We start from the raw sequence: 15,628 nt of genomic DNA on the forward strand, positions 1-15,628 counted from the left end.
ATGCCCATCACCCATCCAGCCCATCCTCCACCCACCTCTCCTCCAGCAACCCTGTTTGTTCTGTATCATTAAGAGTCTCTTATGGTTTGCCTCCCTCTTTTTTTTTTTCTTTCCCCTCTGTTCATCTGTTTTGTTTCTTAAATTCATTAAATACATGAGTGAAGTCATATGGCATTTGTCTTTCTTTGATTTATTTTGTTTAGCATAATACACTCTAGTTCCATCCATGTCATTGCAAATGGCAAGATTTCATTATTTTTATGGCTGAGTAATTTTCCATCGTATAGATATACCATATCTTCTTTATCTATTCATCAGTCAATGGACATTTGGGCTCTCTCCATTATTTGGCTATTATTGATAGTGCTGTTATATAAACTTAGGGGTGCACGTGCCCCTTTGAATCAGTATTTTTGCAACCTTTGGGTCATTACCTAGTAGTGCAATTGCTGGGTTGTAGAGTAGTTCTGTCAAATATTTTCTCACAATTCTGTCAATCCTCCAACTCAATCTCTTTCCCTGTGTTTCCCCCACACACTTATGATTTATTGTTTTGGATGCTAGAAAGTTTTGAGGATAGAATACCAGGCACTTGACTAAGTTCACTTTACCAGGTAATCTCACTTTTGTATGGGAGGCAGTTAGTATTTGTGCAATTAAAATTTGTCACTTAGATAAATAACAAGCAATACATTTTATTGGGTGAAATTAATTGGGTGAATTTTATTTTCCTACTCATGGGTTTTCTTAGCCTTTATGAGCAATTTGTTAGTTTACTGGAAACTATTTAACACACTTATTAAATCAAGTAAAGCTAAAGAGATTATACTGTATATGAAAATAAGAAGTAAAATAGACTTCATTTTATAAAAACAACAAGCAATTCCAAATATTCTAAAAAAAGAAAAAACCACAAAACTCTTTAGTTAATGGAAAAAAAAAGGGCTTTTTAGTAATTAATCAATTGATTCATTCATAATTTACCTTTTTTTAATGTTTAATTTTTTTTTTATTTTTTGAGAGAGAGAGAGAGAGAGAGAGAGAGAGAGAGAGAGAGAGAATGAGCAGAGGAGGAGCAGACAGAGAGGGAGACACAGAATCCGAAGCAAGCTCCAGGCTCTGAGCTGTCAGCACGGAGCTGGACATGGGGCTCGAACTCACAAACCACGAGATCATGACCTGAGCTGAAGTTGGACTCTTAACCAACTGAGCCACCCAGGAGCCCCCATAATTTACTTCTTGTGGTGCTTTTAAGCCAAATCTAAAAATTTTAAGAAATCACACAATGCTTTCTAAATTTGACTTATATATGAGAATGCCTTAGAAGAAAACAAATTAGAGAGTTAAACATGATAATTGATTTTACTTCATTTATATTTCTAGTCAATATATACAGTTCATTTCAGAATATGAATAAGATACCTAACCTCATTCAACAGGTTTTACTTATCCGTTTCTATGCGTGCTATAGGGCCCTGCACAAAATGACCAAAACACAGCAAAGCAAAACATGGAAAACATTCCTTACCTTTAAAGAAGACAAAATTCCCATCACTGTTTTCATAAACTGCATCAATACTAGGAGGCAAGCCCCGCCAGAAGTAAGTAATTTGCATGGGGTACCCATCCATCACTCTGTTGTTTCTCACTCGCCAAAACCACTGGTCCTGTAAAGCAAGCAAAAGCATCTCTCAACAAACATGCAGGCCTCCATGGCATTTCGCTGTGCAATGGTGTAACATTTCCAAAACTAAACTAGTGTCATTTTCACTGTCTCACATCAAAGCAAAGAAGCATCTAATTAACTTGCTTACAGTGATCACAGTTATTTTTGGAGTTAACCACCAAATCTCTAATCCACACAGTGTGATTAAAAGATAACATAAGAATATTTAACTGTAGCATTTTACATTGTCTCCAGGGTCTTTTAGATGGAAAACCAGAAGTAGCACAGACAAGTCCCTGCCAGATTTGTGAATTAAGTCAGTTTTCCTGAATAAGAGAGCAGCATATGGATATGTATGCATTTATAGACATACACAAGATCTCACACCTAGAATGCTGGAGATGGAATAAAGAGGCCATCCTTCTTGATATGCCTACATTATACACATTCCCCCATGTAATTATAAGTAGAGTCCTCTTTCACCTTCAAATATGTTCTGGTTTGGATGATAAATTATATGGTGACCCTAAATGAACAAAGTTATCTTAAAAAAAATCATCACAGTGATTCTCATCTGGGTGAACTGCCTCTCCTATATACTTTCACAATATCCTGACTTCACTCAATCATAGCATTGGTCATTTTATATAAAAAGTGTCTACTCTTATCTCTAGTGAAAATACGTGACTTACCCCATAGCAAGTATTTATAAATGTTGTTGAATTAATCATTAGCTTGCACACAATATGTTTTGCCATAAATTCTTACTAATGGCAAAACATTTTTCAAAAATGCTGTATTTGATTACATTAAAATATTTTGTATTGAAAATTTCAGAATAAGACTATTCAAAGTGCTTTAATATTGGAAAAACTAAGGATATTCTAAACTATGTTATTTTACTTTATTTCAAAATTTGTATTTACAGACAACATTTCAATTGGAAGTTATATATTTATACTACTTAGATAAGTATGTTTTACAAAAATACTTCCGACTCAAGTCTTCTCTGCTCTCCTTCCCTTACTTAGATATTAATAAGTGATTTATTTTAGGGATTTCCCAATCTTTTGGCTAATAATTGTTTAGCCTGACTAGATTTTCTAGGATTTGTCAGTTATTCATATGGTCATTCACACACACACAGACACGCGCGCACACACACACACACACACACACACACACACACACACACAATCAACTGAGGATTCTTGGATTTCAGGTGGTATGATAAAAATGAACGTTTTCCCATCCCATCTAAATGAATCCAAATATAAAAATTTTCTTAGGATCTTTGGGTAATTGTAGTTCATTCTAGCTATCCTGGGCTGTCTTCTCTACGGATGCTGTGATTTATAAAGAAGGAACTAGTTTAATTAACATCTCTAAGTTCATATCCTATTCCTGCTTTGTCTCTTAACAATGGTCATCCTGATCAAGACACTAGTCATTGGGTTATTACAAACTAATAATTGACTCATAGTATAGTTACTGTTTTAAATATAAAGAACTTTCTGAGGACCTGGCAGATTGGTTTTATTATTGTTAAAATTGTATTGAAACTAGTTATCTTATTTTCCTTTACAATTTTGTTTACAATTTTAGTTCCTGCTCTTTGTTTCTTCTTCAGACTTCAGCCATATTATAGCTTTAGCCACACATCTCTTTCCTGCCAACAGGAAAGAGATTAACCTCTTATATTTAAGAGGTTAATATAAGAGATTAACCTCTTATATTTTTAACCTCTTCTTAATATTTTTTTTGGTGCCAGGTAGCTGGAATTAATACATATCTTGATTAAACAGACTTTAAAATACAAAGTTAGCCCATGAAAAGATTGATTCAAGGACATATATGTGGGCATGAAGGTCCAGGGCTTACTGCTAATAGTATGTGAGCAGAAGATATTCTCATAATTTAAAAGAAAGCCAGCATTTTCATCTAACTACAACAAGAGCTTTTAACTGGGTGTTAAAACTATGTCAATCTCCATATAAATTATTCTTAAATTCTATCTATCTATCTATCTATCTATCTATCTATCCTAAAATAATAAATAAAAATGGCTAAATACCTATTGGATTCAGATAAAGAAATAACTGGCCATGGTTATTTATGGAACAATGAAATGGAAAGCTCTCTGAGCTGAAGGACAGAAAAACATCAGGGAAAAAGCCTGAACTGTATTCCAATTTTTCTCAGACAAGCACTTCACGTTGTTCTATCTCCCCAGTACTGAGACACGGCCATGGCTCTTTGGGACAGACGTACGCTGCTGTGTGAAGACAGGAACGTAGCCTCAACTTGCCACTACTATGGGGAAAAAAATGTAAATTCTGCCTCAAGATAGGCATAGTCCATTTGCAAACATTCTGAAGGTAATATGGAATCATAGGTGAGTTCAGAACAACTTCTCATTGACAGCAGCCTTGGCAGAGAGTTATATAAATTGCAGATATTCACGTTGTGCTTCTATTCCACTTATCCATGTCTTCTCAGAGTGGTAGAAAGCAATGGTACAAGTAATTTGCCAAGCATTCTGTCACAGAGGATGTAAACATGTCACAGTCACTCTAGGTTGCCATTTCAGAAATGGGGCTTGCGAACGATTTTGTAGAAAGAGGATATTTAAAATGGTATTTAAGTCTCTATGCAAATTACCCTTCTAAGTGAAACCTCCTCTCACCACACTACCTAAAACTGAATTCTCACACTCCACCCACCCACATGTGATTTCACTCCCCTCCTTTATTTTCCTGCACCATGTCGATCACTGTTTTAGCACAATGCATGTTGTATTTGCTGTTCATTCTCTCTCCACTAGAATATAAACTCCATGATGGCAAAGATATCTGTCTTTGTTCATTTGTGGTTTCCTGTTTCCACAAAAATGCCTTGCACATGGCAGAAGCTTACTAAATATTTCTCGAAAGAAAACGCGTTTATGGAGGAAAGGACCAAGTAAAGGTAAGTTATCCTTTTAGAAGTCAAAAGCTATGCAGATGTCACAAGAATACAAATGTTCTACTTGAATAGGCAGATGTTTAGTATATATTCCATTATTTTTAGAAAGGTATGATATGCAAAGGTCTTTGAACCATGCAGGAGAGAAACAAAATGTTTCACCCTTCCAAACAATGTACGTTTTGTTTTGGTCTTTGGTGTAAGGGGAAAGAAAGAAGAATCACCGAGCTCTAAATCTGTTGTTTCTATCTTGCCACTGGCCTTTTTTTGGCTACAGCCCTTATAAAAGGGGGTGGAAGGAGTGGAAGTATACCCTAAAAATAATCAAAACTAGCACATGTGCAATGTCAACTTATAGAAAAAAAAAAGCACTTAAACATTACCAAGGAGGAATTCCTAGTTAAACACCAATATTACACGTTAGCTACAAGTTTACACAGATTTTTTTGTTCCATATAGACTGGGATCCAGGCAGACCACCTTGTTCACATAGATAACAAATACACAGAGTACTGCAGGCTATATACCACGAAGCAATAACACACATGAGGAACTGGGTTTGCTTTTTTTTTTTTTAATTCCCTTTAAAATTCTGTTTTTTTTTTATGTTTATTTTGGACAGAGAGAGAGAGAGAGAGAGAGAGAGAGAGAGAGAGAACGTGAATGGGGGAGGGGCAGAGAGAGAGGGAGACACAGAATCGAAAGCAGGCTCCAGACTCTGAGCCCTCAGCATAGAACCCGATGTGGGGCTCAAACCCACCTCCCCCGACATCATGACCTGAGCCGAAGTCCAATGCTTACCTGACTGAGCCACCCAGGAGCCCCATATCTCTTTGTTTTTTTAAAATGTTTATTTATTTTGAGAGAGAGAGAGAGAGAGAGAGCGAGAAAGCATACGAACCAGGGAGGGGCAGAGAGAGAATCCCAAGCAAGCTCCATGCTCTCAGAACAGAACCTGATGCAGGGCTCGATCTAATGAACCATGAGAGAAACCTGAGCGAAAATCAAGAGTCAGACGCTTAACCAACTGAGACACCCAGGCGCCCCTAAAACTCTGTCTTAATACAGGCATATTGTTTGCTGACAACTATGGAGAAAAAGGATCCTCCTGCTGTCTGAAGAGGGTGCTATTTTCAGACTTTTTAGAAATCAATTAGTAGACCTGATCTACTTTTACCTCTCTTCTGATACATAGATTCGTTATTTAGCCAACAACTTGATGTAAATCTATGAATGCCTCGCGTGTCTAAACTGAACATTACAGAAGGCATCATTGGTTCCTCAGCCCTCGCCTGCCACTGTGGGCTTCCTCCAGCCTTCCCCACCTCTGAAATAGCATCTGAAACCTCTTGATTCCTTGCCATCTTCGCTGTCACCATCCTACTCCGAGCTGCCACTGTATTTCAACGAGATGACTGCGATACCAACTCAAAGCTCCCGGTCTGTCTCCTCCTGCATCCAAAATGGAATTCAGACTGGGTCCCTGCCTCCAGCCCGTGCACAACCACTGCAGGTCCCTTTTGTGCTCATGATGTTTTAGTGACATCGGCATTGTTTCAGTTTCTGATAGAGTAAAGCTCTTTTCTTCCTTAAGACTTCTCCTATGCAGTTTCCTCCACTTTGAATGTTCTTTCCCTTCCTCACACACTTCATCCGATGAAGTGTGAATCATCTATTCATTTTCAGCTGAAATTTCCTTTGCACAAAAAGGTCTTACCTGCCCGCTGACTGAAATCAGGTGACCCTGTTATACTGTTTCACAGTAGTCTGTAATTTCACTTCACAGCACTTACACAATCTGTTGCTGTATTATCAATTTTAAAGTGGTACAGTCTTCCCCCTGCTCCACTGTGCTATATGCCCAAGTAGGGGCAGTATGTTTCCTTAACACTGAATGATCAGCTTTGGGAGCTATGTCTGGCATATTGTTGGAGACCTACACACATGCTTAAAGAACAAATTCCTCTATTTTTTCATCAAACCACCATAGGATGACTAACATATATCTGAGATTGTTCAAACCAAGCTAACTTCTTAATAGGAGTATCAGACTATTTATTAAAATGATATTCTTACCATGGAAACTCACCAGCTATGGGGGGGGATAGAGAAACACGTTTGTCTACACATAGAGATTTGTTTACAAGCAATCGTGTACTGTTTCTGAGTGGCCTAGAGAGTGTCTGGGAAATCTGATGTCCAAAATGAACCTGGTACCTATGAAAAAAAATCAGACATGTAGTAATAGTGAATGAGAGACAAAGTCATGGCAATAATAAGGGAAAGGGCAATTTATATGAATGTTTAAAGGGGAGAGGAAGAGATGGTGGCTTCTGCTCTGTTGGTAGGCCTGTATTTCCTTCTACTGCTTCTCACGGCAGAATGAGATGTCTGAGACACCAGGTGAGTGCTCTCAACCCTGGACCCACCCTTGCTAGCCAGACTTACCAAGTGGTCTCACAGGACTGGAGGTTGGGAGGGAGCAGTGCATAGGAAATTATGGAATCTGGGCAAGAAGGAGCCAGCAATGAGTTCTGAGCCTTAGACAGACATCCAAATGTTTACCATCCTAAGCCACTGCTTGTTTGAAGGGGCAAGAGAAATGAAATGGAAATTTGAGAAAAAGATAATTGATGGCCATGCTGGAGTTACACAAAGGAAAAGTATGCTTTGGTACAGGTGCCCCATTCAACTGACCCACTGCCTTAGATACACTTCAAAAGCACACAGTGAAAGCAAATGATCACAATTTCTTATAAAATTTAGTATTTAAACATGTTTAATAATGCCACATGCTTGACCAAGCTCATACATAATTACTGAATCTACTGGAATAAAAATTGATAATGATAAATGCCAATTATTAGGTTAATTTATTCACTGTTAGCAATGTATATTACTAAAAATCAGCCCATAACTTAGCTGCTGTTTTTTTAAAAAAGCTTATTATACTGAAGTAACTATAGATTCACATGACAGCTATAACAAATAACAGATTTCTTATACTCTTGCCTAACCTTCCCCAATGATAACTCGTACATAATATCAAAGCTAAGAAACTGGAGATTGACACAATCCACCAATATTATTAAAATTTTACATGCACTCCTGTGTACATGTGTGTATTTGTGTTTATTTTAGCATTGAAAGTGTATCATTACAATACGGAAATATGGTAGTTGCCACCTTAGCCAAGTGATCAAGATTTGTTTCAGTCAGAAGGCAACTTTGATATTATGTGCCCCCTAATCTGATACATAATAGAGTAGCCAGGCATTGAAAGGCACAGAATCGTTTATGAAGCACACACAGATAGAAGTCAAACATGTTTAAAATAGAATGTAACTGAGCTTTTACACCTAACTTCTTCCAGTTTATAGGAATAAAGGAATAAGTTAAATGACATTTAAAGGAAGCAATCAAGCACATTCCAGAATGTGGCATGTTTACAGGAAAACTGGCCTGGTCTCAGCAAGAAAAAAAAAAAATCATGGGAAAAGCCTGGGAAGAATGATCAGTTAAATATCTAAATAGACCTGACAACCAAATGCAATGCATGGGTAATCCTTAGATCCTGTATATTTTTTAAAATGTTTATTTATTTTTGAGAAAGAAAGAAGGAGAGAGGAAGGGAGGGAGAGAGAGAGAGAGAGAGAGAGAGAGAGAGAGATCTCCAGAGGATCCAGAGTGGGCTCCCCACTGACAGCAGAGAGCCTGATGAAAGACTTGGACTCATGAACTGTGAGATCTTGACCTGAGCCGATGTCAGACACTCAACTGATTGAGCCACCAAAACTTAGATCCTATAGTTAAAGATGAAGTTTGATGATATCAACAACTTTCCTTCAAAGGTTTAACCAAAATCTTAGGCAGTCATGTTGCATGGCTCACATACACACAGAAGATACAGGCAAACACTAACAGTTGTTAAATTTAGATGTTGAGTGTGCATGTATTCATTCTTCCAACTTTTCTGTTTTTGAAATTTTTCATAACAAAAAGTTTAGAATATACACTCATTTAAAAAACCTGAAAATACATAGGCAATTCCCGTATGATAAAATATTATTATATTATCTTCATAAGTATTTGTGATGGCTAAATAGCATTCTGGCTAGCATAGGTAAGATTAGTAAGGCTCCATTCTAGCCATTTAAATTTGCTACTATAAATAATACCGCAACCAACACGTTTATGCTTTAAAAAGGAAACGAAACTATGTTCCGTGCCATTTAATTGCAATTCATGCTCCATTCAACAGTAACATATGTGAACTAGAAATGTAAAAATCTCACCTTATAAAACCATAAAAATATATTATAAAGTCATTAATTTGGTTTCACACTAAACTATTGTATTCAAATTTACTGCCTGTACTGAGAATTGTAAAAGGTATTGTAGTATTTAAAGAAAGAGAACAAGGCCATTTACATTTAATTAGCTATATTTCTTTTTCAACATTGGGAAAGAAAATTGGAGGAAAAAAAATCTAAGGGATGCTTAATAGATGTATCTGGCAAAGACAATGCCATTCTGAGAAGTTTTCATTATCTTATCACAAGAGCTGACACAAACCGGATTTTGGTCTATAAACCTTAGGAGAAAACCTGTTCAAAGCAACCACTAAAATGCACTTTTTCGCCAAGGCAGGCATGAATTTCTGCAATGATTTTGCAAGCACAATTTTCAGGGCTCATCAGGCAAAGATGAACCAGATGTGATTCTGGGAGAAATAACGCAGCAGCACATCTTGACATGTCTGAAGAGGGGCAGAATATGCTATCCCCAAACGTGCCACTTCGGCATGCGGATATTTTCAGCTGAGGGCAATCAAGACCCAGCAGATTCAAGACAAAAATTCACCTCTCTCTTAACTACCTAAAAGAATTTAGATAGGGGGCCTGGTGCAAAAGGAGAGATATTACCAGAGATAACTTTTTATCTGAACAACCAACACATATGGCAGGGCAAACATCTAATTACCAAATATCTTCTTTTCTTATGTCCTGTGAATGTCCCTCGTCCCCTTTGAAGAGGTCTCTTATTTTCATGGAGCTCTATACATATAGAATTAATTTTTTTTCCTCCTGTTAATCTGTCTTATGTCAATTTAATTATCAGACGAACCAAAGAACCTACAGGGAAAAAAGGAAAATTCTTCCACCTCTATGGGTCAAATCACTTTGGATAGTGTCTGCATTTTAAAAATGTTCAAAATACACACTCACTATGATGGGGGAAGGAAGTAACATATTAACAGGTGACTCTTCTAACTCATTTCAAAATTCACAATTCTGGAATATTCCTTAATGTCTTGGACTATTTTCAAAGAGGAATCTGTGAGAATTAGCATCTGGATTTAGAAATGTAAATTATTTTATAAATAAAATATATTTGTGTTTCAAAGGAAAGGAGATATGGCATTTGCAGAATATTTTGTTTACTACTTGTGCTAAATGTAGACAACACCTTTTATAGTCTCCAAATGGTAAAAAAAAAAATCCTTTGTTTTAGATTAATTCATACTGAAAATCTAGACACCCAAAGGTTACATGATATGTCAGCTATGGGTCACTCTTTTGTTAATTAGTATTTCTTAAGTCCTGACATAAAGAATACTAATTTTTAAAACTTAAAAATTCATAATTATTTATCCATAATAGAACATATAGTAGCATAAATATTTACAGCTTTTAATCCATTTATATATGGAATAATGAATGGCAAAGAAACGTTCGTGTGCCACAAATGTGGTTTGGTCCTAGAACAGAAAGCTCCGAGGTGAGAGAGAAAGATGTGTGTGTGTATGTTGACCCTGCTTTCTTTTTAGGTCCTTACACCTTTGTACTTGTTTCTTCTTGCATTTACTCTTGTCCAGAAATCACTTTGCGATGGTTATGATGCAGAGAAGAACAGTGTACTAAAAAATGTTTCATCACTACACTGCATTTAAGGTAAGGAGCCTCAAATTCCATATGTAATTGCACCGCACAGTGCTAGGACCTTTTGCTTCCTTGCTCCCCAACCCCCCTTCCCCCAACACACACCTCCTTTGGGATCTAAGGATCATGAATATTGGCGGAGAGATCTAAATTTCAGTTCACATATCATATAATTAAGTGTTGAAAAATAGAAAAGGTTTCATTCCTCCCACTGCACTAGCAGCTTTAGCTTCCAAAAATATGAACTCTTTAAGAATGTACATTCAATCTAGAGGGGAGCAGAGGCAAACAACTAATTTCAAAAGACTGTGAAATGCTGTTACTGCTGCCTCTATGAAACAGAAACTACCACTTAGTGAATATAATGAGCCGGAAAACAGCTGTGTCATTAGCACACCTATCAAGAATTACCATCACTTTAGTTTTGACCTGAAGAAAGATGTTTCATTTGCAATAAAAACTATGTTCCTGCTGAATCAAGTATATGGCTATTTTTACTCAAGGTACATAGGGCGGTGTATTCAATTCAGTTTTTAACTACCCAATCTAAAGTGGTCTTTCCTCAATTTTTTTTCTCTCAACTCATCATGTTTTATTTGCTTCACAATACCTATTGTTCTCTGAAATCATCTTTATTTGTTTGCTCACCTGTCTCTCATCGGAGTATGCACCTCATCTGTCTTATTCAAACATTGTATTCCTCAGCCCCGGAACAGGAGCCAGCATGGGGTGCTGAATACGTGTTCAAAGATAGAGAAAACCAGGCAGTGGAAGACAGAGACTTATCAGCAAGTCTTTTCCTCAGTCTGGATGCAGGGGGACTGGTTGGTCAATATTTAGTTTAAGCATCCCCACGGAAAGGCTTTCTCAGGCCCTTTTACTACCCCTCTAAGCATCGCACATCTACCAGCATACTTAGACTATTGCATGGAAATTATCCACCTGCCAGTTTGTTTCTAGGTGTTACTCTCCTTCCCATGAGTATCATTATCATTCTTTGCTTTCTCTCTCTGTCTCTCTCTTTTTAGACTTAATTCAAGCAAGCTTTACTACCTTGGGGGATATTTACTGAAAACAAAGCCTCTATTCTCCAAGGACTATTCCTGCCCTTTAGGTAACCTTTCTGTTTATTCTCATTGCATTTTGTAGAGCAGGGGTGGTCAGTATGCCAGGACATGGTCATGCCATGGAGGGTAGGAAAGAGACGGTTCATGGTATCACATAGGTATAATCAGAGGGTTGAGCTAGTGCTGTGGAGTATTATTATTTTTGGCTTCTTCTTCAAACACAAAAGGAAACTCACTGAGCTCAAAGAATGTGGGTAGTGCGGACAATCAGCAATAAAAATAATGCACTGGGCAGAAGCAAAGAGTCATCAACAGACTCCACTAAAAAGCTCTGAGCAAGTGCAGAGGCTTGGGGTGTGTAGGGGGGTGGGGGTGGGGGGCAAGGAAAGGCAGCTGATGCCCGGGAGAGAATGTGCCAGAGGGAAACGTCTTTCTCCTTTCAAAGGGACATAAAGTTAGTTGTCAACAAATTAGGTGTTTAAGGCCTATGTTGAATTAGAGGTTTGCTCCTAAGAGATAACGGTAGATTGGGCAGAGAACTCCCAAGAAATTACAGAGCAAAAAACCCTGAAAGATTCCTAAGTGACTTTGTTTCAGGGTTCAGGAGCACTTGTTGCCATAACAGGAGAGACTGATCCTCATTACCATTGCCTAATTACTTTATGCTAATATACTCCTGAAAACATTCCTTCTGTTGCCAATGTTTTGCTGTGGTTTATTTACTTGAAAACGAAGGTCAAAAGGTAACAGCCCTTCCTTAAACTCAAAGGAAATCCTCAACAAACAACCTGATGTGCCATAAAATAGTGATGGAGTTCTCAGGCAGTCTGTGGGAAGTCAGATTATCACAATCATTAACAAATGGAAAGCACTATGCTACTGGTTCATTTCTATCAAGTGAAACAAATATGAATAAGCACTATTTGCTTACTGTTGAGGGGGGAAAAAAGGAGAAAATTCTCCCAAATAAAAATAAGTAAATAACTTTCCAAATCACTCAGCCAAATAATGGAGCCTTGAATAACTACTATGAAGCCAAATAATTTTTGAAAATTATTCTAAGTAATAAGGAGTCTCATGACAGAAGATTAAATATAGTATATAAGATTTGATGTTTTGACAAAATAAAGAAGTTTAACATGGTAATATTTTTGCATGAAAGAGATAAAATGTCTCTCACTTGGCTGGAAGATTTGTAAATTGAGAGAAATTTCAGAAGCTTCTGACAGTGAAGAAGTGAAGAAGGATGTGTTGACTGGGCTTTCACAGGAAAACTTTAGGGGTAGTATGGAAAAGGAAGTTAGCACACATCATACCAAAGGAGAGTACAAAATAGTCTATGTCCCATCAGGTTAATGGTGATGATGGGCAAGAGAGGACATATCTTCTGGGGAGAAGAGGAAATGAGGTTTGAACACCAGAAGTGTAAGTGGCACATGAGGGTGGGTGGGTGCTCTAGGAGGGGTGGGATGGTAACTAAGAGTGGTAATTCTAGAATCAACTGCACAGAATGCAATATGAAAACAGCAGCTTGATGGGGCATCCAATGCTAAATCAATAAAATAGAATATATAAGAAGACAGACATAGAAATGATGGACTAAAATAAGGAGGAAATGAAGTGAAAAGAAATGTAGAATTAGAAGCGTCACAGAGATTGTGCTATAGCTGGGGAGGGTTAGAAAAGAAAGCATTATTAGGATGTCAGGAGGGAAGCACCTTGGCAGTGTCTGGAGAAAAGAAGGAACTTGAGTTAGATAAAACAGTAATTGGTAAATAAGGAAACACACATTCCCGAGTGAGGATTATCAAGTGAACAAAACAATATTGCAGATAATAAATAAATAAATTAGGTGTTAAAGACTGATAAAAATACAAGTGTCAAAAAAGAGAAGATGGGTTTATGTAAAATACTTGTGTGAAAAAATCCCTTCCTGCTCAATATAGCCTGTGTTTCAAGTGCACATTTATGCTATGCCCATTTAAAATTTGTCTGTCGGGGGATATTGATGAAAGTTCCAGGATAATTAAGACTACGTAATCCTGCCTGTATTTCTTCATGAGGATTCAAATTGACATGGAAGTAAGGAGCAAAACCTGTTTAGGTGAGCAACCTGATTATTTAGTTGAGCAAATTAATTTTTTTTCTGTCTTTTGCTTATATATGAAGACCAAAATAAATTCCTATTTATCTTTTATGCAACGTTTCAGAGCTTTTCAACTTTTCTTGAATTTTATTGTGTGGTTCAAAAAGAATTTGCAATTGTAATTAGTTTTACAGACATAATGAATATAGATGAATCTCACTTTCTGCTACATATTTATTCCTGAAAATTTGGTTATTGATTATTTTGTGAAGAAAACACCATTTTATTTTTTTAATTTTTTTTTTCAACGTTTATTTATTTTTGGGACAGAGAGAGACAGAGCATGAACGGGGGAGGGGCAGAGAGAGAGGGAGACACAGAATCGGAAACAGGCTCCAGGCTCCGAGCCATCAGCCCAGAGCCTGACGCGGGGCTCGAACCCACGGACCGCGAGATCGTGACCTGGCTGAAGTCGGACGCTTAACCGACTGCGCCACCCAGGCGCCCCAGAAAACACCATTTTAATAGAACTAAAAGGGTTTAATATTTAAGTGAATGATGTTAAAGAAAAGAATCATTTTAGTTAAATCTTATACTCTATCCAAAATTAAATAAAAACAATATAAAGCAATTGTTATTGATACAGTGTTTCTAAATGTTAGACATTTGTGCCTTAGATTTTGTATCAGGCAATATTTAGAGCATTATTTTCTGAAAGGAGAACTGAGTTAGCGAGCTATCTTCTGCATAAAGTGAGTGAGTTGGTGATATATGGTCCAGCTCATGTATCTTTTAGTCCTCAAACTCATTAGAAGAAATTATCCATTATTTGATAACAAAAATTACTTGCATATTCCTGTTATAACTAAAAATGTGTTCACAAGATATATTTTTATAGAACTTTACAAAATATGCATTGCTTCATTCAATTCCAAAGCCAAAGTTGACAACTAGAAAAAAAAAGATGGCTTTGGGTAATATTTTAATTATTACTAGCCTTAGTGGTTTGAATAAGTCTCATATGATCTAGTTTATATAAAACTAATATGACTACCAAATGCCATTCTCAAGCATGTATATTTGAGTTCAGTCTGCCAAGCTAGAAGAAAAAACATAATGTTTCTGGAAAATCTTGGAAATGAGAAAGTCTTTCTTCTTTTCTATTAACCTTACAAAATGCATTATCGCCTACAGTAACTTCACTTTGGGGCAGTAAACATTATTGCTTTCTTTTTTTTTTGGACATTATTACTTTTACTTTCATAGCTGATTTCTATAGCATTATTTTTTAAGATTAGTAATAATCATAATTACATAAAATATTCATTAGTATGATAAAAATGAGATATTTCTGCTGCTAATGACCAAAAAATAATATAGATTATTGCTTTGCAATATTTTTATGCTATCATTCATTCATTCTTGTTCATGATTTCTTTTTCTTTTCCTTCCTTCCTTCCTTCCTTCCTTCCTTCCTTCCTTCCTTCCTTCCTTTCTTTCTTCCTTTGGAGGGGGTTTAACAACAGTAATACCTACTTTTTATTCCAAAGATCTTTTCAGATTTTTTCTTCCTCAATCAGATTCCATCACTACTTTTTTCTTACTAGTCAGAAATAGCGGAAATTATGACCGTGAACACAAAACACAACAGAGGAACAGAGACTAATGCTTTTCAATTTAATAGCCTTTTGTACATTGTTCTGGTTCAGTTCTTCCCTATGTAGAGTATTGCACCATTACCTCCAAAGTCAAAGCGAGTAAACTATATTTCAGCCTGTGCCAAAGGAAAAACAAATGGGAAGTGTGGTGGCAGCAAAATGACTAAATTCATTATAAACATGTTGTGTTTGTGACATGCTTTTAACCAATAAAGTATAAATTAAGATATGAATGCTTCATTTTT

At 36.7% G+C, this 15,628-nt stretch overlaps 1 protein-coding gene across 1 annotated transcript in view; it reads right to left on the bottom strand.

Moving 5' to 3' along the window:
- MMP16 (matrix metallopeptidase 16) overlaps positions 1-15,628 on the bottom strand; it is a 284,329-nt gene that overhangs the window by 35,480 nt on the left and 233,221 nt on the right. Inside the window, exon 7 of the mRNA XM_047073788.1 lies at positions 1,529-1,667. Within this exon, the coding sequence (XP_046929744.1) occupies positions 1,529-1,667 (139 nt within the window). The remainder of the gene's footprint in view (positions 1-1,528; positions 1,668-15,628) is intronic.

The sequence above is a fragment of the Lynx rufus genome, unplaced genomic scaffold, assembly GCF_022079265.1.
Source record: "Lynx rufus isolate CCGP_SWC_20201006 ecotype Redwood Valley unplaced genomic scaffold, mLynRuf1.p SCAF_12, whole genome shotgun sequence".
NCBI lineage: Eukaryota > Metazoa > Chordata > Mammalia > Carnivora > Felidae > Lynx > Lynx rufus.